The sequence below is a fragment of the Ascaphus truei genome, chromosome 5 (genome assembly GCF_040206685.1).
Source record: "Ascaphus truei isolate aAscTru1 chromosome 5, aAscTru1.hap1, whole genome shotgun sequence".
Classification (NCBI taxonomy): domain Eukaryota; kingdom Metazoa; phylum Chordata; class Amphibia; order Anura; family Ascaphidae; genus Ascaphus; species Ascaphus truei.
In genome coordinates, this window is record NC_134487.1 from 209,086,481 (window position 1) to 209,111,374 (window position 24,894).

The following is a 24,894-nucleotide window of genomic DNA, read 5'->3' on the forward strand; positions in this document are numbered from 1 at the left end:
TGGCATGGCCCCTCCTCCGCTAGTGTCAGCACCGGAGCCTGGCAAGAACAAGGACTATTCTTACCAGTCCGCAGGGTGGGCGTGGATCGCCCATTGCCACTGGACCCGCCGGTACCCGGAATGGAAGGGCTCCGCCTCTCAGGCTTCCGCTCCACCAGCGACGCCCGACTCCTCCCACTGTCACTCCCGGTAAGTGGCCTTTTCACCCTGTTCCTTCCACAGGACACTGCCACCGGCCAGACCAGGGTACTGGATAGTTCTTTGGGTCTCTCGTCCGAGGAATCCACGTTAAGGGTACTTGGGGTCGCCGATCGTGGCAACCGCCTTCTCTTCTCCCGGTCAGTCGCCTGACCGATCGCTCCATTCTCTTCGGACCCAGACGAATTAACCGGCTCCGATCCCCATTCTCCGGGATCTGCACCCTTGGTCCACAGTGCACCGGGGGACTCAGCGGACAGCCTAGCCATATCCCCCGGGGGGTCAATAGGTTGGATCGGTACAAAGGTGGGCATAGGCCACAGGTACTGTGTGCCACACTGTGGACAGCGCGCCGCTGTACCCATGGTACCGCCGGGCAGTCTGCATTGCAGGCAGAGGCCCACCACGTCTCAGTGCCCGCTACTCGTATCACCAGTACTCCCCCTGGTACTGCATAGGGCTGAGTAGACACCATCGTATTCACGTCTGGGGAGCAGGCCATTGTCCTGGTGGGAGCCACTTTCAACAATGGTCTGTTCTGGAAGCTGGTTCCGCGTGAGTGACCAACAGGGGTTGGATTGTCAGCCACTCCTTTGTTCAGCTCTGCCCCTATCTGACACAATTGGAACCCGCCTCCAGTAGTAGCGATTATGGGTGGGTCCCACAATGGGATAGGATGTCCTTTAATTGAGGCCGCACCTCTTTCAGTCCTAGAGGGTGCGGTCACAGCTTTCGCGTCCTTATCCCCCACTGGGTGGGGTTCTTCCTTTGGCGCCAATCCCAGCCGATTTCTTGCAGCTGCCTTGCGTGCAAAATACCCTTCCTTTCCGCACACAACACCAGCTGCAGGGACTACTTTTGGTAGCTGCGCTGTCGCTTCACCAGCGCTTTGCTCCGCTGGATTCATACCCACGGGGCATAGTTGGAAACCACTCCCCCTGGTTGAGATTAGGGGAGGGTCCCACAGGCTAATCGGTTGACTCAGCACTGGGGCTGAGTGAGTCACTGTCCATGAAGGCGCGGCCGCAGCTTTCGCGCCATACCCCCCATCAGGGCGGGGCTCTCCTGTTGGCGCCGCTCCTGGCCAACCCCTTGCAAATTTTGCATTTGCAGAATTCTCTGCAATCGACCCACGTGGTCTCCCAGGGAAGCGGGAGCCGCCATTTTGGGTTGCACTGTCAGTCTGGTCAATGAATGAGGTAGCGTTCATCTGTTTGTATGCCGACTGACAGTCACTCTCACTGTGTTCTCCTCCGGTTATAGCAATGTCCTCAACACAGTCCTCCAGGGTAGCGCCCCGGTGTCCTAGGCAGGACCAAAAAGGTGCGGTCACTGCTCTCACTCCACTCCATAGCAGGCTCGTGACAGACATTGTAGTAGGTTATAGCATGTCAGAGATCCATCTCTCTCTGACTGGAGCCCTTTGTATAGCAGGAATCAGGATATCCCTCAGTGGAGTGATTGATATGTAAATAAAGAGAATCACAATAGTGCATACAATTTGAACTATAAGTCATGTATTGATCACAAATGGTTTAAGGAAACTCACATTTTCCCTTAGTAAAACTGGTGGTGGAGAGAACCGCCGATTGAAGGGTGGCGTGGTGTATAGCTGCTGCCCGGTGCTTCACTTGCACCTCCCGGTGGATATCTGCATCAGTCTCTGCCGTCGCGTCACTTCCGGTCGCGTCACTTCCGGTCTCGTCACGGTGAGGGCGGTGAAGCCAAAATGGGTCTGGTGTCAGCGATGAGATTGCCAGTCCTTCAGTGTGTGGATTCTCTTGATTAACTCTACGCGTTTCGCACACTGCTTCGTCAGGATATACTCCTTCAATCGGCGGTTCTCTCCACCACCAGTTTTACTAAGGGAAAATGTGAGTTTACCACTCCACTGAGGGATATCCTGATTCCTGCTATACAAAGGGCTCCAGTCAGAGAGAGATGGATCTCTGACATGCTATAACCTACTACGATTTTTGTGAGTTCTATTCCTGTTATTGAATGTTATTCTAGCAGTGATCTACCATCTGCACTATATATATATCTTATTTTTTACATATCACGATCCTTCCCTGCGCTCCTCCTCAACTCCAAGAAAAGAAAATTCCACATCCTGGGACTTGGAACTGTCCCACCAGAGGAAGTTGAGCTGCTTTTTCTTACACTATATATATTTTTATTCACCTTTTGGTGTAAGGTTTATTTGTGTATTCACTGGTGTGTTATTCATTACACCAATTTATTATTATTTGGGAAGCGCCCAGTCCATTCACTTTCCCCACTCCCTCACCTTTTGTAACATACTCGTGACAGACATATCAGTAACAGCTTGCTCTTCAGCGGGGCGCACGCCAGGTGTGCTCTCCCCATCAGCCTCCGGTCGCCAATTTGGACTATCCGCACCGCGCGGATCCTCCATTCTTGCGGTCGTTATAGATATATTGTTTCCGTGATTATTGTACATGGAGCTCCTCTCTGTGAGGCAGCTACCACACCGGCACAATAAAGATATCCCTGATGCACCACCATGTGTACCTAATGTAGGCTGGACTCGTGTATGCACTACCTCAGGCTAGGCTCACTCTCTCTGTGTCTGCTGTATCCCCTTCCTCCCAGTCTGTGCTCCCTACGGTAAGTGGTCTGGAATGGGCTAGAGTACTCTAGGGCTTCCATGCAGTACTTGGGCGTCTACCTATCTTGGTTAGCCTAGCACAGACCCTCTCCAGGATTCCTGACCACGTTAACAGGCTATCCCTTTAGGCATCCTACCAACTAGCACTACCTCAAGGGGACTAGGACAGCTATAGCCCGGCTCCAAACCCCCAACTCCTTTCAGGCCCCTAGGTCGTCCCTGCGAACTGACAAACTCTGTCAGCCCCCTGACTACCCCTAGGTCCGTCCCAACGCAGCACAAAGTGGCAGCAGACACTCTCCCTGTTTCAAAGTGACCTAGCAAAAGCCTGTCCTGTTGACAGGTCTCTCTCAGCAGCGCCTCCAAATGTAACGGGTTTTCTGGACTGGTCTGACCCACCCAATCTCATATTGGCCCCTGTGGTCTAACCAGTCCCCATTACAGTGTGATGTCTGGTGGTGCACCTGTTGGCAGCAGGACTCCTGAGTCTCCCGCATGATGGTGTGTGGGGATTTGCCAACCCAGACAGGCAGCTGAGGTAGTGTGCTGAGTCCTACCTATATCCAGTGCAGCGCCTCCACCTCATCAGGATCCCTTCTGTCGCTTGGGGATGGTCCTGGTGAGGAACTCCTCCGTGGTGCCCCTCTCGGTGTAATGACTCCACACTTACACACGAGAGTATCTTTAATCAGGAACATCTTTATTGACGGTTGTGGGCTAACTGCCCCTCACAGTGATCTTCTAGCCACACATAATTATTCAGCTGCTTCCCTATGAAAGGTATATCGCTGTCTTTGATTTGGGGATTCCCTATCCCCGCAGGGATGTCTTTCCTGTGCCAGGTCCCTGGTCACAGTCTCATCACTTTGCAGTGTCTAACTACACCAACTACTTTTACTCCTTGCATAACATTGCAGAACCGAACCTAACCTTTGAGCAGTGCTGTGCCTTATATCGTCAGGGGGCGGGCACATCTCTGATGTCACTAAGGGTGGACTCAGAGTATGTAGCCACTCCCATCCTCACATAGGGCACCTCACCAGGGTGTGAGGGCAAACCTCCATGATTACTACTGGCATGCCCACAACTTACCAGGCCTTACTGTCAGTAGGAGAGATGACTGTTAGCCATTTTACAGCATGGCTACACCTATAAAAAGGATGCATTTAGAGTGACAGATTACCCCTGACTAAGTGTTTGTAGCATGAAATGCGTTGAGGTAATCTAAGTGTTGGTGGTGACGTGTGAGGTCAGACGCAGGACACAGCAGTGATTCCCACCTTCCCCCTTCCCTTACACAACAGTGGGCATGCAGCTTGAGCTCCGCTGCTAACCCAGGTGAATCTGCTACTGACACACATCAGAGTCTTCAACCAGGATCGGTTTGGTGCAAATACTGTAGTTTCAACTGCTGAGCTAATTTGTTTCATCTTAAGGGAGGGGTTATGTGGGATAGGTGCCGTTTTTGCAAATAGCACATCATTTTTTAATATTGAATACATGAAGTGACTTATTATATCGATTCTGGCTTTTTTCTCGCGCCCCTTTCTTTTATATGTTATTTGACTCAGTGTGTTGCTATGTTTAGTAGCTGTTGACCAACTGTCATTTATTTTTGTGCCTGTAAGAGGGACTAATAGGTAAATGCAGCAGGGAATATTTTAATTTAAAACGAGTTTCTTAATGCAGTGGTATATGCCCAATAATAGAAGTAACTATGCTGCTAGATTATTTCATTTTGTTTGGGGATATTCATTAAATTGTGATAGTGATGAATGGGGGCACTACAGCATGCAAACTCACATAGACTTTGTGAAGGTTTACGTGTGATAATGCCCCAATCGTCACTATCGCAGTTTTATTAATAACCCTTACTGTATCTTCTTGTCATCTCTGGAAAGTTGAAAGTTATGTGAAATTACATTGATGTCTATGATACCAGAGACTTCAAGTACCCTAAATGACATGAACAAAGTGGCAACATGGAGACTGTAAAAGTTTTAAAAATAAATAAGCAATGTTTAAAATAAAATAACAAAAGTGAATTCAAACGTTTTTGAATGTAGTCTGCCAATTAATCTAATTAGAGGCTACTCTGTCCCTTCACACAAAAATTTATGCAACAAGTTAAGACATAACTATTTAAACAAAACATACTTTGCTGCCTTAGGCTTTGGTCCTGCTTTGGCCGGCGGCCGCGCGGCAGCGGGACACCAGCCCCTTTCCTGCAGTCTGGAGGTCCCCGCTGGCTCCTTCCAACGTGGCTGACTGCGTGCTGTGACGCGTCAGCCGGCCGATGCTGCAAGCTCCTAGTGATTTGCAGCTCTGACGCGTCACGTGGTGCGGCAGTCAGCCAATGAGGGAAGGAGGGGAGGGAAGGAGCTACCGAAGGGAGGCGGCTTGGGAGGGAAGAAGGGAAGCAGCTGCGGGGGAAAAGTGTATGTGTGTATGTATGTATGTGTATGTATGTGTATGTATGTGTTGTGTGAGGGATGGTGGGGGGTGGACGGCACCACTGCACCACGTTCTCATCTCAGACCTGGCAAAGTTTTACCACGCCCCCCCCCCTCCCGCTCCCACCCCTCTCCTGCTCCGGCTCCCTACAAACCGCATATCGCGGTCAAGTGCCTCTCCACGCGCCGCCTGTCTGCAGTGCGAGTGTGTGGTCTGAGGCAGTGGGACCTTAGCCTTAAACTGCCTGTTAATCAAACTAAATACAAATTGCTTTGCCAAATCACAGTTCCCAGATTGCCCTATTTTTATACGTGGAGCAGGCTTTTAGCTGCATTGAAGTGCTCATGTTCAGTATAAAATTAACACACACACATGTACAAAGTGTTAGTTTTAATCTGGTTTTGTCCATTTTTCTCTTGTGCTTTGGCTAATTGTAATTTTATATCCTAATATAAAGCTTACATTTCTGAGTGCATGTTTGCAGAAAGCTTCAAACTATTTCTTTAAATACATATTTCATGACTTTGAAAGACAAATGTTATGATCTTCTCAAGAATGAATTAAACTCTTGTGTATTTCATGATATTGCATCAGAGGATGCTGTCTTCCAAAGTGGTGTCATTTAATATTTTTCTTATTAGCTTATTATCAAAGTATTTTTTTTATTAATCACATTTCTATAAAAAAGGCTTAGTGAAGTTTTACAATTTAAAAAAGCATCAGGGATTGGAATTTCTTTTAATTGAACAAAACTTAAATAAATAGATGGCACAAGTTATAATAATACAATATCCCCAGAGTATTGATAGGACAGTAGCATCAGCTTTTGGTGTTTTAAGTCAAGGAACGTATTATTAATAAAACATAAATGATATACTTACATGGGTATGGAAACCGGAACCATGGGGAACTGGACAATATTACACCCCTTGCATCTGTTCTGGCGCTATAACCATATGTTTTATTATCTGCTGGAAATACACCAGTAAGTGTCAAAATATAGCACAGCAGCCACACCACCATAATAGCCATGATAATCTAAAAACAAACAAAAAATACATATCAGAATACACTGACATTTACCATATATACACATAAAATAGAACTTAACAGGGCCAATGTATAGTATGTCTCCCAGCTGCAAACCTGATGCAACACTGAGAGAAAGAAAGGCTAGATTTATAAAATAAATGAATCTTATTAGGAGTATTGGAGGTTTGGATACATTGGGGGTGATTTGCGCTGAAATGGGAAAAATTAGCTCGGACTTAAACGGTGCTTTGCGCTCTTAAAGCCACTCAGAGCTTAGTGAATCGGCCACATTTGGTGCTATTTTTCATTGATAAATCAGGTGTTGCTATTTACAAAATGTTTGCACACATTTTACAGGAACTAAACTTTGATAAATACTCCCCATAGTGCAATGAATGAGGACCGTCAGTAAGTTTCCATTAGTTTCCAGCCAATACATTTAGAAATAAATTGCTTGGAATATATTAATATAATGTAGCCATGTAGGCTCTGGCTATATATTTCTGTGCCCTAGTACTATAAGTCCTGATAACAGCAGGCAGTGCTAGGGTTAATTCCTCCTCACATGGCCTAGCATGTGAGCCTCTTTCTCTGTAAGTTAGTTTGTTGCAGTTTCCAGGTACTAGCCTGAAAACCGTTGGAGTCACATCCCTCCTGTGCAACATAATTGCAACAACATGATTGTAGCAACTTACAGGCTCATGTCTGGGCTTGTAAGCTGCTAGAACCACATGACAGGAGATGGGGCTGGCTGCAGTTTTGGTTCTGTCCAATCAATGGTGCCTCCACCTGTATAAAAGATGTGGGTGTCCATCAAATTAGAGTGTTCAGTTCTGGTCTGCCCAACCCAAGCCATGGGCTAGGTATGTGTTTGCCTGTTCTGACTGATCTCTTAGAGGGAGTGGTAGTGTTCTCCTTAGGTAGTGTGTTCCGGCCTCATGGAGTGAGGATGCTGAGACTAGCCTGGGGGCCTGAAGCCTCTGGGATGACTAGTCAGTGGAGGTAGAGTGGGTTTTACCATTGTTGGTATTTACTGATCTGATACAAGGAGTGAAGATGATTAGAGTAGCCTTGGGGCCTCAAGCCCCTGGGATGCCTAGTCCTATCCTGCCCAGGGAAGGGATGATACCCCTGGGCTGAGAGCCATGCAGAAAGAGACTATGTACCTACTGTTGTGCCAATAAATCTGTTGTACTACCACTGGCACTCCAGAGTTCTTCTTGTCCTTTGGAAGTTCCTGTGGGGATGAACCCTTGTCTTTGGCAGGAGCCCTGCAGGTGGAGGTGGTGCACCTATTAAAAGGCTATCCTGTTCCCAAAAGCTCCCTACTATCGCGAAGACTCAACCTCCTGACAACCAACAGGTGAGCACCACAGCACCATAACACCATAAGACCTACAAATCACCCTTATGGGGGGGAGGGGGGGAATAGGGGTGTTACAATAACATAAAATATTTTTTATCAAATCTGTGAGGGGCTATATATCAGAGCATATTCTGGGCTGATGTTCATCGACTCAGAACAGGTCTTCAGGGCTTTCAAATACCAGGGTGAGTATCACCTCAACAAATTTGGTAATACCAATGCTTTGCATTGAGATCCCAATAGCCTGACTACTATGTTACTGTACGTGCACAAGAAGTTTTGTTGCATTGATCTGCTCCTCATACACATACTGTAAATAAATAGTAATGCGAGTCAATTTTTTTAAGCTTACATTTCAGTTGTAACATTTTCATTAACTTCTAGATCACAAGTTCTTAATAAAAGGGCTTCAGAAATGTTGTTCAATAGTTCAATAATTTCTTCATTCCCCAAATGTGCTGCTTTCTAATAATATTTTAATTTTCAGCCTAAAGCTACAGAGCAGGAAATTAAACAACGCTTTGCAAAGACGGTACAGGGAATGCTTCTAAGTTGTTGTAGATTTGTACTGTAGGTCTACCCAGCTTTAGCATGTTTGAATTTGGTGCCTAATATAAATAGAGGCAAAGTAAACAATGCTCTTCAGGAAGGATAGATGGCTATACAGTATTTACTGAGCAGTCTTCTGCCATTACATATCTTCCAGTGCTGAAAGATACCTTAACGCACATGGAAGTCAATGAGCTGTAATATGTGTAGCACTGTTACCCTCCCCCCACCCCCCCTCTAGGAGATTACACAGCCTATCCTGTGGTACAATACCAGTTTGGAGCAGGAGAGCTGATCTGATCTGCGGTGTGTGGAGATCAGGACAGGCTTAGCTTCTTTCTCTGGTTCTTTCTCTTTGGTGTTCAGCGCCTCCAGCCATAGTGGGTTCCAGGGTATCCAGAAATCAACCTCTACTACTGCACTGTTTCCCTCTCAGCCCAAGGACTGATACTCAGACTGAGGTATATTAGTACAGGATCTTTATTGGTTGGCACTCGCTGCAGTTCTTCCTCACAGAGGTGCATGGTCTCAGAGGTTCCATTCCTCTGGATGGTGAAGGCCCTGATCTTTCAGGCCTATGTGGCCGAGCCTGATGTTCCCTCAGCTCAGAGGCTGAGGGTGAGCACGCTCATCCTGCCATAGGAGAGACTGATAGCTCTTTCTTTCTCTCTTCACTGGAGCAGGAATCAGACTCCCTCTTTCTTCAAGAGCAGGAAGAAGATTGAAGACTAAATTTGGCATTCCCTTAATTAAGACAGGAGGGGCGGGCTCATGGTCTATACCTATTCTGATAGGCTTACACAGGCCATGAGTCACAAACTTATTGAGGAACAAGGGTGTGGCACAACCCCATATGATTAACCTATTACTGCCTGCAGATAACAGGACTTACATAACGTGGTGGGGAAAGAAAGGCAGAATAGACATACCCTGTTACATATGTATTCCAGCACCAAAAGGTGTCTTATGGTAGAAAAGCAGAAAACTGCAGTAAATATGGGCCTAAATCTCTATAGGAGAGGTAGCACCTTAGCCAGTGAAAGCTGTGTCTGGCCACTATAAATGAGCACTCAGACCCCTAAAAGAGTAAATTATGTGGCAACCACTACAATTAATGTAAGGGCTTACACCTCAGGAGTTCTCGGTTCCCTTTGTAATAGTAAAATACATTTATGCAAATTAAATAAAAATCCAATCTAGCAAAATCTGGCCCAAAAATGTGTGCACTCTCTTCAAATAAAAATACCAGTTGTGAGCACATTCACGTCTCAGACAGGTCTACAACCCTGCCTTTCTCAATGATCTCTTTGCATACAGTAGAATGCTTCCACTGCAGGCAGGGGTTCTGGTCACGGTTGCCACCTCTCCGGGTTTTACCCAGAGACTCTGGGTTTTGGGCACTTACCTCTGGGCTACGATTTTAGCCTATCAATCTCCGGGTGGCGGTGTGGTGATACGTGGTGTGACGGCGTCTCCGGCATCCTCCGGCATTTTACTGCAATTCCCCCCTCCAAATGCAGTGAACATGGCTGTGCGGCATCAACTGACGCCGTGTTGTCATCACAATGGGATGCTACGTGAAATGATGCTAAGTAGCATCCCGTTGGCATGGCAATGTGACGCTGCATAGCGTCATGACGTCACATAGTGTCCCATTGTCATGGCAACGTGGCGTCATTTGAGGCCGCACAGCCATGTTCACTGCAATTGGAGGGGGAATTGCAGGAGGATGGTGGTGAGAGACGCCACCGTACCACCACGCCACACAAAGTAAGAGAATTTTTGTTTTTTACATTTTTATCCGGGTTGGCCTTCAGTAGAAGATTTCAACCCTGGTTCTGTGTATTGACATACAAATGAGCATTCACAGTGTGTCCCTTTTTGCTTCTTGTTCATTTTAACATGGACCCCTACAAGCTTACACCTGCCGTGTTACAAAGCTTTTTCAGCACAGGCTCGGTTAAAAAAGTGTACGCTCTTCAAAAGGTAATAGTTAAATTAGAGCTCAAGACAATACTTAATACATGTTAGCCTTATTATTACAACCGGGTACAGAGCTTGTTACAGAAAAACTATTACAAAATCACATACAGAACATAGGATCAGACCATTTATAAAAATAAGTAAAACAGAAAACCTACTATATGTATTAACAGAGAAAGTTTTGAAACAGTTCCTTCAGGGGGTCCTGAAAAGAAAATGTGAGATCCAAGCATACAATATGCTCCCCTGTGAAGATCTGACTTGTGGGATTCAAAACCCCACTTGTAATTTATACTCCTTTGATGTGTGAGAGATTCCAGATCCCCTGACTGGCTTGTGTGGGTGTGGCCTGTCCCCTACAGTATTTGTGACTTTCTCTTCTCAGAGACACTAAATGCTTTGGAAGAAGGGAATAAAATACTCCATGACTCTCTCTCTCTCTGTAATCACCAGATTAAGGGTACCCACATCGTTGCATTCAGGGTAATTTGATCAACGCATGGGTATCACAGTTCTCTTTATACCCTTGAGAGGGAAATTACTTATCTGATAAAAATATATCTTCTCACATTTTATGATTATGATCGTGTATATTTGCCGCTGACAGATTTATACATCAGTGAGATGGTTTTTGTGTGGGATGGCTTTCCGTTTTAATGATGTGGTAGATATTACTCCTTTTTTAAACAATGTAAGCCTGAGATACTATTGTTTCAGATTAGTTATCTGAATAAGTTATTTGAATAAGTTATTAGAAGTGTGTATTTTGTTGTAGGTTTTGGAGTATCCCCTTAATCACTTGGTAGTGTGTGTGTGTTTTCACAAACACTGCAGGTGAAGAGGCTGATTTGATTTAATCATGTCTTATCTATTTATACATTTATTTGTTTTGTACAGTATATTGCATATGTTTACATTTTAACATTCATGTACTTCATCCTGGGAGTCTACCTTTTCAATATGATATATTAATGTATTTATATATGGTTTCACTATTTAATATATATTTTTTTCATTCAATACACTTTATTATATTTACATATTGTTATGAATTATTTAATCTTCATTAGCTTTTTTATGAATCATGCACTTTATTCATTTATTTGAATCGTATGAATCATGTTCTCCTGTAATGGATTCAATGTATCTTGTTTTTAATTCATTTTAATCAAGAACAGGTTGATTGATGTATTTTGCACATTCTATTGTAATTACAGTAATTGATTGAGTGCCCAGTGAGGTTATAAAACGGAGAGCTTGTCCCTGCAACATTCACCCCTGCTGAAGCACGGAGTACGTGCAAGACTGGTTGAGGTTTGTGCCCTTACTGCTGTCCGCTGGGAGTTGTGGTCCAGGGACCCAGTGCTCCAGGTCCTGCCTGTATTTCATCTATGGACTCATTCCCTTGCTAGAACTTCAGTCGAGCACACTTTTATGTTTCTTAATGTAAGTTACTGATAAGTTACAGATACACATTGTGTGTGTTTTAATATATCTACTTGGATTTCTGGTACGCTGAGTGTCTTCTTTTCTGTTCTTGCAGATCCTGCCGGGTCTCATCTTTTGGGGCGAGTGAATTGTCCATTTGACACATTCTGCAAGGAGGTGTTTTTGCCTACAAGACTTATCACCTGGTACCTGGAGCAGAGGGAGAGTCTGTGCGATAGGGATTCTTCTTTGTTATAGTAGGTAGGTAAAGGTATATTTTATCAAATGTTTGGCCTTGTGACTTATTGATGGCTATACTGTAACACAAAAATAGGAGTGCATGGAAAGAAAAACAGAAAAACCGAAATTAGTACATAAATCTTTATAAATTAAAACATGAAATACCACAAGAAATTGTTTACAAAACGAAGGTCACATAACACTACATTAAGATATAGATCACATAGATCTAAAAGACGCCTGTGACACACACCAAGGATAGGGTACTGACACCCAAGCTCACAATGGGAGTATTTCCAGTTGGTAATTAAGAAAAGAGACTACTAGACTGCCAAGATGGTTAAAACAGACCTTAGTGCTCAAAACCCTCCTAGTAGCGTCCTCGTGGTGTCTCTGGGCAGCAGAGCTGAAGTCCGTCGTCACGGACGAAACGTCGCTGCGTATGACGTCTCCTACGCGTTTCGTGTCAGATGACACTTCTTCAGGGGTAGTCATGTGCTCTCATGGTGATGTTTAAATGCCTCTGTAGATTAGTGCATCAACCAATAAGTATCACCGTCTGTGTCAAATGACTCAACCTTCCAATCAGTTACCACAAAAGACAAAGGAATGACTGAACATAATAAAAAACAACGAACAAATGAACATACATACAATTCATGAAGTGAAGGGACGAATGCCTATAAATAAAAACCTATACAAGATGTGCATAGAAATAGATACATTTGCAAGAGATGGCTGATTGGAAATATTTCAAACCCATCGCAGCTTGCATATCATCTGCAAGGATCAGAGCTATGCTTGCAGGACCCTTGACTAAATGTAAAAATATGCCAATGCTATAAAATTCAATAAGTAAATAAAAGGTTGATTTGTGAATAATTCCAACCCATCGCAGCTAGCATTTGATATACGAGGATCAGAGCTAAGCTCGCAGGACCCTTAGCTAATATTAAAAATATATATATATAATATATGCAATAAATAATATATATATCACGATATTATAACATGAATGGCAGTATTAATAATAAATCACATATAAAATACAAAATATGCGTAAAAAGTACATATACATGTATTACATCATATATAAAAACAAATAGATACATATATATGCACTTATAAGCAAAAAACCTTCCCGAACACAATTAATTATAAAGGTGGCATGAACCTTGACTACTAACAAAAAAATGGATATAATGAATACCATACAATAAACGTATGTAATGGAAATAATCCATAGACAATTCAATTTGTACTTTGTTACCACATTATTTTGGCATAATTTGTATAAAGTACTTGACAGACTTTCCAGAATTACACGTAATTACCCATAATCTAAAATCAACCATATTGATTGACACACCTACTAATTAGAATATAAGAGCAGATATTGGGAAATTGTAAAGTTCATAAAGTAATAGCTCCTAGTTGGCTGAAAACCATATTCTATTTAAAAAATGGAGCCAACTCAATAAGCTCATTCAGCCCTCCAGGTGTTTTACTTCCCAGAGTGTAAATCCAGTATTGTTCCCTTTGGAGAAGGAAATTCTCTCTATCCCCTCTCCTGGGGTCTCTAGGGATAACCTCAATTCCCTGAAAGCGTAATGTATCAACTTTCCCTTCATGATAGGTTAAAAAATGCTGGGCTAAATTGTGTATAGTTTTGCCCTTATCTAAATTCAATTGTGCATTTTTGATCCCATTGATATGCTCACAGATGCGCACTTTAAGAGGCCTTAAAGAAACGCATAGGTGACGTCATACGCAGCGACGTTACGTCCGTGACGACGGACTTCAGCACTGCTGCACAGAGACACTACAAGGACGCTATTAGGAGGGTTTTGAGCACTAAGGTCTGCTTTAACCATCTTGACAGTCTAGTAGTCTCTTTTCTTAATTATCAACTGGATACACTCACTTTGTGAGCTTGGGTGTCAGTACCCTATCCTTGGTATGTGTCACGGGCGTCTTTTAGATCTATGTGGTCAAGTAGCATTAAGTCTTGTACCATTATACCATTACATAGTCCTCTCAATTAGATCTCAAGAAGCCTTAGGTTTCTAAGGAGCGGTTCACCTCCGGAGACCCCCTGCACATCTACACTATGAGTAAAACACACATATCAATAAACAATAATTCATTACCGTAGCGGGTATCCGCTACGGTAATGAAGCAGCATTAATGTATTTTTAATAATAGTGTACAGGAGCAGGGGGTCTCCTGAGCTGAACCGCATTGATTTCTGGCTCAGGGACCTCCTGTTTCATGAGTTACAGGCCCCGGTATGGGGCATCGGGTGCAAGTGTCGCCGCCATCTTTATAGCATCCAAGGCTATAAAGATGGCGGCGACACTGGCACCCGGTGCCCCAAACCAGGGCCTGTAACTCGGGAAACAGGGGGTCCCTGAGCCAGAATTCGGTTCAGCTCAGGAGACCCCCTGTTGCCTCACAATATTATTAAAAATACATTAATGCTGCTTCATTACCTTAGCGGCTATCCGCTAAGGCAATGAATGGGTTAAGGCATAATAGCATGTTTATTGGGGACAATTGCCCCCAATAAACATTGCAATATACAACATACACCCCCTGTGCACCCAACAACCGCTATACCCCCTAACATACAGTACATATATGTAATTTTGGGGATGCACAGCAATGATACTAGAGGCCGGCAGTGGCCTGCGGGTGTTCCGCGCAGGTGCCCGAGGGTTCCCGCTTGCCTGCAGTACCAATTATGTGCCCCCAAAAAATAATTAAAAAACACATAAATACTTATAAATAAATAATCCCCCCCCCCGCCCCCTAACACATACAATTTAGTAATGGGTAAAATTACTATAATCCACAATAATAATAGTGGATAATAGTGCATTTGCCCATATAAAATACATTCATCACAATAAATACAGTAAATACATATTGCACTCACCCTTCTTGCCCGGCTGCCATGATGAAGGCCATCCTCATCTTCATCACCGTCCATGTCCCCCTCCGATGCTGCAAAACATACACAAGAATAAAAAGAGCCAATGTAATGTCCCCTAACCCCTTAATCACCTTAGTGGTTATTAACCGCTATAGTAATTAAGGGTTTAACCCACCCTGCCCCGATACCAACCCTTCACACATTCATTTGTACAGTAGGTATTATTTTTATATATATATAATATATATATATATATATATATATATTTAAAACCAGAGACAGAACATGAAACACAGACAGAGCTCAGTGCACATCCAGTGAAACCTATACACGGTACAGTGCCTAAATATACATGTATAGATATCTATTAAATAAAATGGTCTTTTAGTTTAACATTTTGGCCAAAGTGTTGTAAGCCCCTGAGCCACTACACGGCAGACCACATCTCAAGGGTCCCTAACACTAATATAAATTCTTAATAACCTGTGCATTACCAGGAAGAATTATTTATAATAAATCTGTCAAAATTAGTTGCATAGTTCCAAGTCTGACTGAAGCTTTTATTAACCTGTACATTACCAGGAAAAGCACTCTGTATTAGATTTGTCACAATCATACTGCAAGCAAGCAAGTTCCCCTGAGAGTGGGAGATGCTATGGAGTGAGCTTTTAACCATTTAAATGTGGGAGGGGGTGAGCTTCAACAAGATAGGAAGAGCCACCTTCCAATCAGCTAAGACCAGCTGAACAAGATTTGTAAAACATACAGGACACCTGCAAGCTCATATTAAACCCCCCAAATAACCACAACATATATATAAGCATATAGGTGTCACAGAGGAGTGCTACTGAGCATGGCGATATATATTTAAAACCAGTGATAGAACATGAAACACAGACAGAGCTCAGTGCACATCCAGTGAAACCTATACACGGTGTAGTGCCTAAATATATATGTATAGATATCTATTAAATAAAATGGTCTTTTAGTTATATATATATATATATATATATATATATATATATATATATATATATATATATATATATATATATATATATATATATATATAACACTAATATACAAATAAATGGTTAAGGATTACACACACATGCAGAAATAAAAACATGAAATCTCAATCTCAACAGCAGCACATTGCATCTGAAAATGTAAGCATCACATTGCAAAATAAATTATATCTCATCTCCCAACAAAACAGCACCTAGACAAATACATATATACCAAATGGCAATCAAACAATTGCATTTTATTGTGTACATGATGCAATTAATCTGAGCATGTAACACTATGCCAAATCAATGTTCCAAATAAAATAAACAATTACCAACAAGATACAATACCATCCAAACAATCAAATTAAAACTAAGCAAGTAAACATAATTTTTTTTACCATCAATCAATTAATCAAATCAACAATCAATTACAATCAAATGCAAATTAATTACACAATTCACTATTCAATTCCAAAATCCAAACCCTTGTGAAAAAAAAAATCAAATTGAAAGTAACCAATATCATACAGAATCTAACTACTGTACCAAAAATAAGGCAATATTAAATAAAATATTGCAAAGATCATAAAAAATTACATGCAACTAAATAAAAATTACATTATACACACCAATTTCTAAAGAAAGCTGCAAAATACATTTTAAAAACTCAAAAGAACCTAAAGTAACATTTGCAAAACAATCATTTATTATCCCTGTATGTCTAGCCATATAATATACATTACATAAAGGGGCAATAAATGAGCATAAAAAACAATTACATTACATCATAAATTACAATACAATCATTCAGTGTCCTTGTATGTATGTATGTATGTATGTATGTATGTATGTATGTATGTATATCCATAGGCACATACATAAATACAGGGCCAAAAAATGGACATAAAAAAAATTCACATAAAAAAAAAATCAAAAACCTGTAAAATAAAATACATTTGATTTGTTTACTTACCATTAGATGGCCCACTCACCGACTCCCGGGGAACCGCATACTCTCGAAACAACAATCCACAAACAGGAACCAGGTAACCATAAAATAAAAACCATTACAATCCAAGTGTGTGTCTTCTTTCTTCTATTTGTAATCCATACCGTCACAGGGGTCTTCATCTCATCTGTCTTCTTCGTTCTTCTTCCATGGTCTTCCGGGGTCTTCTTACCTTCATGCACCATGCCCTGGTCCTCTTCTTGGGAGGGGAGGTCCTTCTTCCTCAGCGACTGGCTTAAAAATGAGATGACATAGTATCTGTGACATGCCCATTTGTGACACTGGTTTCTGCATACACATTTGATTTATTTCTGGTTTGTTTTATTATTAAATGTATTTTCTGCATTACAACTGTTTTCATCATTTAACCATTAGAAAGTGAGTGCTGGTACTTACGTAGATTTGTTAGTACTATACAGGGGAATAAGGGTCCCCTTTTGTTCCGTGCACCCTGCAATTGCATAAATTCAACACTATCAGTGTGCTGTCTATCGTCCCCCTTTCCACTTATCCCATAGTGTTTTTGCTACAGTGATAGCTTTCTGGTCTTTAGTGGGGAAGTCCTGAGCATACCGGGTATAATGGTCCGTAATGACCAGCACGTTACATATTCCTCGAGTATCGGGCTCGACGCACAGAAAGTCCATACACACCAGGTCCATTGGGCCAGAACTCTTCAGATGGCCCATGGGTGCTGCTCTGGTAGGCAGGGTCTTGCATTGTATACACCGGGAAAAACGGTGACAGTGTTGTTCCACTGCTTCTCGTATCTTGAGCCAGAAGAAGCGGTCTCTGGCCAATCCAAAGGTCTTCTCTACCCCGAGATGTCCATGTTCATCATGTAGAGACTTCAATACCATATATCTTAAGTTCTGGGGTAGGACCAATTGTCGCCTATCAGGGTGGTTGTGATATTGTACTACCCGATAGAGCAAGCAGTTGTCAATTTCAAACTTGTCCACCTCACGCATTAGCAAAGCGATCAGGTCTCTGGGGACGCATTTAAGTGGAGCCGGGTTCTTTCTATGAACAGCTTGCCGAATTATGCTGATTACCGGATCTCTCACTTGGTAGTCCACCAGGTCCTTCCATCGTATTACCTTGTCATGAGTTATGTTCATCCCCTTTGGATCGCAGTAGGCAGCTGGGATAGCCTGCGACTGGCATCCTAAGTAGTCTGCAACCCGTAGTTCTGAGAAGGCCACTTGATCGTTGATGATGGCTGCTGTGCTACACATAGCTCGCATCCCGGGTCCTGGGATTTCTTCCCACTCATCTGGAGTAGCACCTAGTCCTGGTCGTCGGGATAAAGCATCAGCTCTGATGTTCAAAGGCCCCGGCTTATACTTCAGAGAGAATTGGTAATTGTATAGGGCTGAAAAAGAAATTAAGTGGAGGCGCAATGGAAAAATGGAATCAACTTTATATTCACCTTCAAAGTGAGTGATCAATAGTAATTAAAATATACATATGGTGCACTGCTAATGCAAAAACATATATTAAATACATAAACAATTGTTAAAAGTGATATTGCTAAATATCATATATGTGAACTGGTAAAAGTGTGTAAAGGTCAGAGTTGCCTGTGAGTAAGGTGGTAGTCTTAAATGCTGCTGGCTGTCAGCTCCTGCATGCTCCTTCCTCTCTGGGGTTAACGCCTGGACCGTCCTGCCACAGAGCTGGATCGGACGCTCACACTGCTGGGACTCACTACCTCTGTGAGTAGGCAGGGGCCGTGGGTCACCTTGATGTGCACCGTCAGATGGGACCGTCCTGGGCGTCTTCCAATTTTCTCCTCCGGTTCACCTCCAGAGTCACCATATTGCAGCTTGGAAGGGTAGCAGGGTAGCAGGCTGATCAGCTTACTTTGCAGCAAATGTCAAGATTTTCCACTCACAGCTCACAGCCCACAGCTTATGACTTCCTCAGTGTTCACTTCACACACTACTGACTCAATGCTGGCTCCCCCTACGTGTTTCTCCACGTGATGTGGCTTCATCAGGGATAGGGATGCACCTCCCCCTGCTTGTCCCTATATACATACACAGTGTTAAACAGCACAGGTTCAAAATTGAACCAATTAGATGCTAATTATCATAGTAAGCTGCTCTCACTTGCATGTCAATAGTGAACAAGCTAAAGGGGATGAAAGTATCAGTGGTTTCTTGACGCAAAAGTAAATGTATACACCATAATATGGGCACATAGATATATAGAATCTTTAATGATAAAGGTTGCACAACTACATTGGTTGTTAGAAACAAAAGGATATAGTTATATATCAAGTGTGCATTTATAGTGTTAACATGTGTTAAGAGAGAAGTTCTGTGAAAATAAATTGTACATGTACATTTATGTGCAATACTTAAAATACTTTTAAAACATTAGATGATAGCTACTGTAAACACATTAAACCTTTTAAAATTAATTAAAAAATATTTAAAAACTATAAAGCACATAGTTAGTATATTGCACATAAGTGAGTGGAGATAAATTATAAAGATATATTTAGTGGCTGGGTGATCTAGAGGTCTATGATTATAGCTGTATTATATATAACAAGTTTTGAAAACATATTTATAATTAAAAATTGTGCTTGTATACAGAAACATGTGTTTTAAATAGGGGCAAAAAGTATAGATAATGCAATATCGAAAGCTGTCTGTTTACTGAAACGCCAGGAGATCTAGTTCTTCATTGAGACTGTCTGGAACCATGGTTTGCAATTTAAACATCCAATATGTTGCTTGTCGTCTTAGTTTACCCAACCTATCTCCTCGAAGGGAGCTCATTTTAATTTGTTCAATCACTGTGATTGAGAGACTGGCTGGATCTTTGTTATGTTTGTTTAAAAAGTGTCTTGAAACTCCATGCCCTAGGAAACCTTTAATAGGACTCTTATGTTCCCTAAACCTTTCTTTTAGGGGTCTCTTAGTTCATCCTATATACTGTTTTCCACAGGCACATGATAAGAGATATATCACGTAGGGAGTATTACAGTTTCTAAAGCTCTCAATCTTATATTTTCATTAGTTGTATTTTATTTAAATTCTTTAAGTTTATTGGTAACATGAGGACATGTTAGACATCTATTATGTCCACACTTATAACAGCCAGATGGGGGCCCTTGTAACCAGTCTCCAGTTGGTAGTACGGCCCGTTTTTTCTCTATTTTTAGAGAACTCAGAGCACTAGGAGCCACAATATTTTTTAATGCTTTTAGCTTTCTTGAATACAATCTTTGGTCTCCTAGGCATCATATTTTTCAAAAGCGGATCGTTAGTAAGGATGTTCCAATGTTTCCCTATAATGTCTCTAATTTTTTGGGCACCTCGGTTATGTTTAGTGATAAATAGACAGTTAGGATTACGCTTATCTTCCTTCTCCCTCTTCTTAGAGTTTACACTAGACAGAAGACTAGTACGATCCCTCAGATCGGCCTTTAAAAGTGCTTTTTCAGTTGCTTTTTTGTCATACCCCTTTTCAGTAAATTTAGTAAGTAATGCTTTCGCTTGATCTTTAAAATCATTTTTACGTGTGCAATTTCGTTTGAGTCTTAAAAATTGACCATACGGTATGTTGGTCTTCCACAATTTCAGATGATTACTATTAAAATCTAGATAACTATTACAGTCTACCCATTTAAAATATGTTTTGGTTAAAATTCTATCATCTTCAATAAAAAGTGTTAAATCTAAAAAGTTAATGGATGATGCACTGAATTCATAAGTGAATTTAAGATTAAGATTATTATCCGATAAATGTTTCATAAAATCTACAAGTTTCTCTTCCCTTCCTCTCCTTATAAAAATCAGGTCATCAATGAAATGTTTATATAAAACCATATTATCAATGAAGGGATTGTTGGACCAAATAAAATTCTCCTCCCAGTAACCCATATACAAATTCGCAAAACTGGGGGCAAATTTAGTCCCCATTGCTGTTCCGCACAGTTGTAAATAAAACACATCCTCAAATATAAAATAATTATTTTTTTAAATGAATTCGATACAGTCTAATGTAAATTTATTTTGTACCTTATCTTGTGTCAGATCATTCTCTAGAAAAAAAACCACAGCCTCTTTGCCTTTGGTGTGTTCAATGCATGTGTACAGTGATGCTGCATCACAAGTTACCCATATGTATTCATTCTCCCAATTCATAGTATTCACAACTTCAAGGAGATGTTTAGTATCTTTAAGATGTGATTTAAGTTTTCCGACATATGGTTGTAAAAAATAAACTACATATTCAGAGAGATTTGACGTGACGGATTCTATACCTGAGATGATCGGACAGCCTGGGGGATCTTGCAGGCTCTTATGGATTTTGGGGAGGTGATAGAAAACAGGTGTCCTTGATTGCTGATTATCCAGGTACCTGTGTTCCAATTTGTTTAGAACCCCCTTCGAGGTTCCTTGTTGGAGTAATTTTTTCAATGCCATTTCAATGTTTACCAGTGGGTCACAACCTAATTTTTAATAGGAGTGTGCATCGCGTAATAGTCTATTTGCCTCTCGGATGTAGTCTAACCTATTCTGGACAACAACTCCACCTCCTTTGTCAGCTTGTCTGATGACAATCAGTTTATTTTCTTCCAGACTTTTTAGGGCTTTCCTTTCTTCTACACTCAGATTCCGTTTAAAGTTACTTGTATCAGAGCAAAGCTCCTTGAAATCCTCATAAACTAATTGGTAAAAGACTTCAATATTGTTCCCCTTAGAGTGAGTAGGGTAGAAGGTAGATTTGGGCTTAAAATGACTGTGCTTAATTGTGGACTGGAACTTCAGGTCCAAAACCTCATTGGTCCCTAAATGTTCAGCAGTTCCCTCATTCTCTTCCAAGAGGGAGACCATTGCTGCTAAACACTCATTTTCCCTAATCTGTGTGTTTATATCAAACACTTGTTCACATGTCTCTTTAGAACCTACTTTCAAAAAATGTATTTTTAGGGTGAGTTTACGTTTAAAGCGATGCAAATCGATAAACAAGTCGAATAAAACTGGACTACTTGTAGGGGCAAAGGATAATCCTTTCCTCAAGATTCTCTTATGATCTTCACTTAATTCGAATGTAGAAAGGTTGAAAATACCCATATTTAGATTTTCTCTTCCTCTCTTATTTTCCTTTTTACGTTGAGCTTCTTTCCCCCCTCTGCAACCTCTCTTTCTAGGATTCTTAGTTCTTTCTGAGTTTGAAGAATCTGTTTTAATCGTTGTTCATGCAAAGATTTTTCTTTTTGTTCCTTCTCCTTTGCTTCACTCTCTGCTTTCATATTTTCCCCCTTCTTGCCCCTGTCTGTTTTGTCTTTTATTTTCTCTTTTACACCTGGTTTCTGTCCTCTTTCTCAAAAAGATCCTGATATTCCTGATTTAGTAAATAACAGGATTTCAACTTTGGGATAGCTCCTAAGAGATGGTTTCCCCTAGCTTGTGCATGATTTTCCGGTGTTTGAATTTCTGGGGAAACTACTATCGGATCTCTGGATCTCTCTTCTTCCCTATAGTTTCTCCATGGTGTTCTTGGGGGAGGTGGTGTAAAGTAGCTACTGTGGGGGTTCTTTCTACCCATATTTCCCTCTGTTTCTCTTCGTTTATTACTATTGGGTCTACCTCTCCCATTTCCCCTTATTTCTTTCCCATGGAGATTGGAGTACTCCTTTCCATAATAAATGTTTGTTGAATATCTACTATTCCTATGTTCTTCTCTTGTTCTCCATGGGGGTCTAGAGGGGAGTGGTGTAGAGCTATATCTATGATTCTCTACCTCTCTTTCGTCCTCCTACTGTATCTAGAGCTTCCCAACTGGGTCTATGTGTTCCTACATGATTATCAAGATCATTGGGATATCTTGTTTCTAATGGGTAAGAGATTTTTGTGGTGAATATCCTGCCTGATTTCTCCCCTTTATTGGAATGTTTATCCGAGAGTTGTTGCTTAGATTTATATTTCATCCAATCTCTCTGATGTCCTGTATTGTAATCTTCCATATCTCTAAGAAGTTTCTTACTCTTCCTATTGACTAGATCTTCCACAAATCTCTTCATTTTGTAGTCTAGATCTGTCTCTAATGTGTCAAACTCAGGAGTCCCTGTAAATAATTTAAGTTTTTCCTGTACCTTGTGGTGAAATAATAAGTGCAATTAGCGCTCGTGCAAACAAAATAAAACCTGTGATACAGAGTTCGATGAAGGTAGTCCTTTAGCTGCCTGGAAGGTTAATCTGGTATCTCCCAACCAGATGAGAAGTCTGTAGAAAGGAACCTCCTATGGCGCTGAGGAGTGAATGGAAGTAGAATCTTGTGCAAAAGTTCTTGTCGTGCTATTAACCTCAGGAAAAGAAGACAAAAAAGCGAAAAAGCACTACAATAGTGCATTACCCAGGGACATATTATAGTATAATGATGAGTGCATTTATTCTAAAAATCAATTTCCAAGCGCTTGTGCTTGAGGAAGATGAGCTGCTCCGCCGTGGTAAAATTGAAATCCTACTCACCGGACATGAGTAGGACATGCGCAACGGTTAAATGGTCTTTAACATCAGAAGACACCGCTCGCCGTGGGGTGAAACAGCCTGTTGATGCGGGAGGATCGCCTTCAATGCTCGTAGTCTCCTTGCCAACAGAGTCCGGTCGATCGGCTCCACTGCTGACGTCACCGCCTGGATAGCACTGCTACGGTGTCCCTGAGTGGCCAAAAAACCTTCCAACGCGTTTCGAAACTCCTATTGATGGGTTTCTTCAACAGGGATCCTCCCGCATCAACAGGCTGTTTGACCCATGGTCAGCGCTGCCACTACAGTACCGACACACTTTATTCGAGTGTGGCCGGTACCGCAAGCCGGGAGATTTCCCGGCTTGCTAGTGGCCGCCCCTCGGCGTGCCGCGCGTCATAGACGCGCGGTCACGCGTCTTCGGGAGCGTGCGCCCCCTGCACGCGCGTCCAGGGGCTCCCCGAGGGAGCCCTGGTGTCCCGCGATCGCGGGACAGCGGCAGGGGGTTCCGGGGGACCCGGCGGACCCGGCAGCGGTAGGGAGAGCGCCCCGATCGGAGGGCGCTCTTCCGCTGCTTCGGCGCGCGCCCGTCACTCTCGGGCGCGCGCCAGGCTACTGCTGCGGCCAAGAACGGGCAAATGCTCGAATAAACTTGGCCGCAGCAGTATGTGTGAGTACTCTGTTGGTGCACTTATATAATGATACCTGCCCAGTGCGACGGCACCTGGGCTTTAAAAGATCTTCAAAAAGGATCCCCTGATCTCTGGTGCGACGTCCTGGTTTCACCAGCGCGGTGATCCGTTAGGGGCGATCCCACCCTGGAGATAGTCCTGCTCTCTCGGTACCGTAGGCTTGATCCCAAGCCTCTTCGTGGGAAGCGCAGCGTCCGCTGTGTCCCTCACTGACAATATATATGTTACTAAGGGGCAGGATCCCTAACCTAGGGCCTGTCCCTGAAGCACAAAAAGCTGTAATGGGTGACTCAGGACCTCACTGGGGCCTAGGGTGCTGCTGGCCTAATGCAGCGGGTCACAGACCCCTGCACTCACCTCCTACCCCTAGATCTTCCTGGTCCTGACTGCACTAGCGTGGGCTGAGCGCGCGAAAAGTATCAATCCCTGGAAGCAGGGGATTGCTGCAGTCCTATTGGCTCCCTGGTGTCATGGGTCTCCTTGCCCCTGTGCATGTTGGGGGTTGTAGTCCCCACAGCACTCTCCCTGCCTGCCTGCAGTGATCGCGCTGCTCCTGCGCATGCGCAACTTGTAATGGCCGCCGGAGCTCCAACTGCGCATGCACGAACTCGCACAAGATGGCGCCGCCCTGCACGGCCACCGCCAGTCCCCACACCACTCCCGGCACCCGCCGGACACCGCCGCCGCTCCTACGAGACGCGCGCACACATGCCCACACCCCCGCACCCGGCCGCAGCAGACCCGGAGGAGCCCAGAGGTGAGTACCGTGAAGGAGGGGTCAGACACCCAAAGGGGGACCTGGCTACACTTATTTTAAATAAATACAAAAATATTTTGATTGATAACTGATTTTTACATTTCCCTTTTTCATA

The 24,894-nt window shown here is 42.8% G+C and overlaps 1 protein-coding gene across 3 annotated transcripts in view; it reads right to left on the minus strand.

Moving 5' to 3' along the window:
* SLC23A1 (solute carrier family 23 member 1) overlaps nt 1-24,894 on the minus strand; it is a 396,028-nt gene that overhangs the window by 176,250 nt on the left and 194,884 nt on the right. For all 3 annotated transcript variants that reach the window (XM_075601621.1, XM_075601620.1, XM_075601622.1), the window contains one exon: nt 6,166-6,322. In XM_075601621.1, the coding sequence (XP_075457736.1) occupies nt 6,166-6,322 (157 nt within the window). The remainder of the gene's footprint in view (nt 1-6,165; nt 6,323-24,894) is intronic.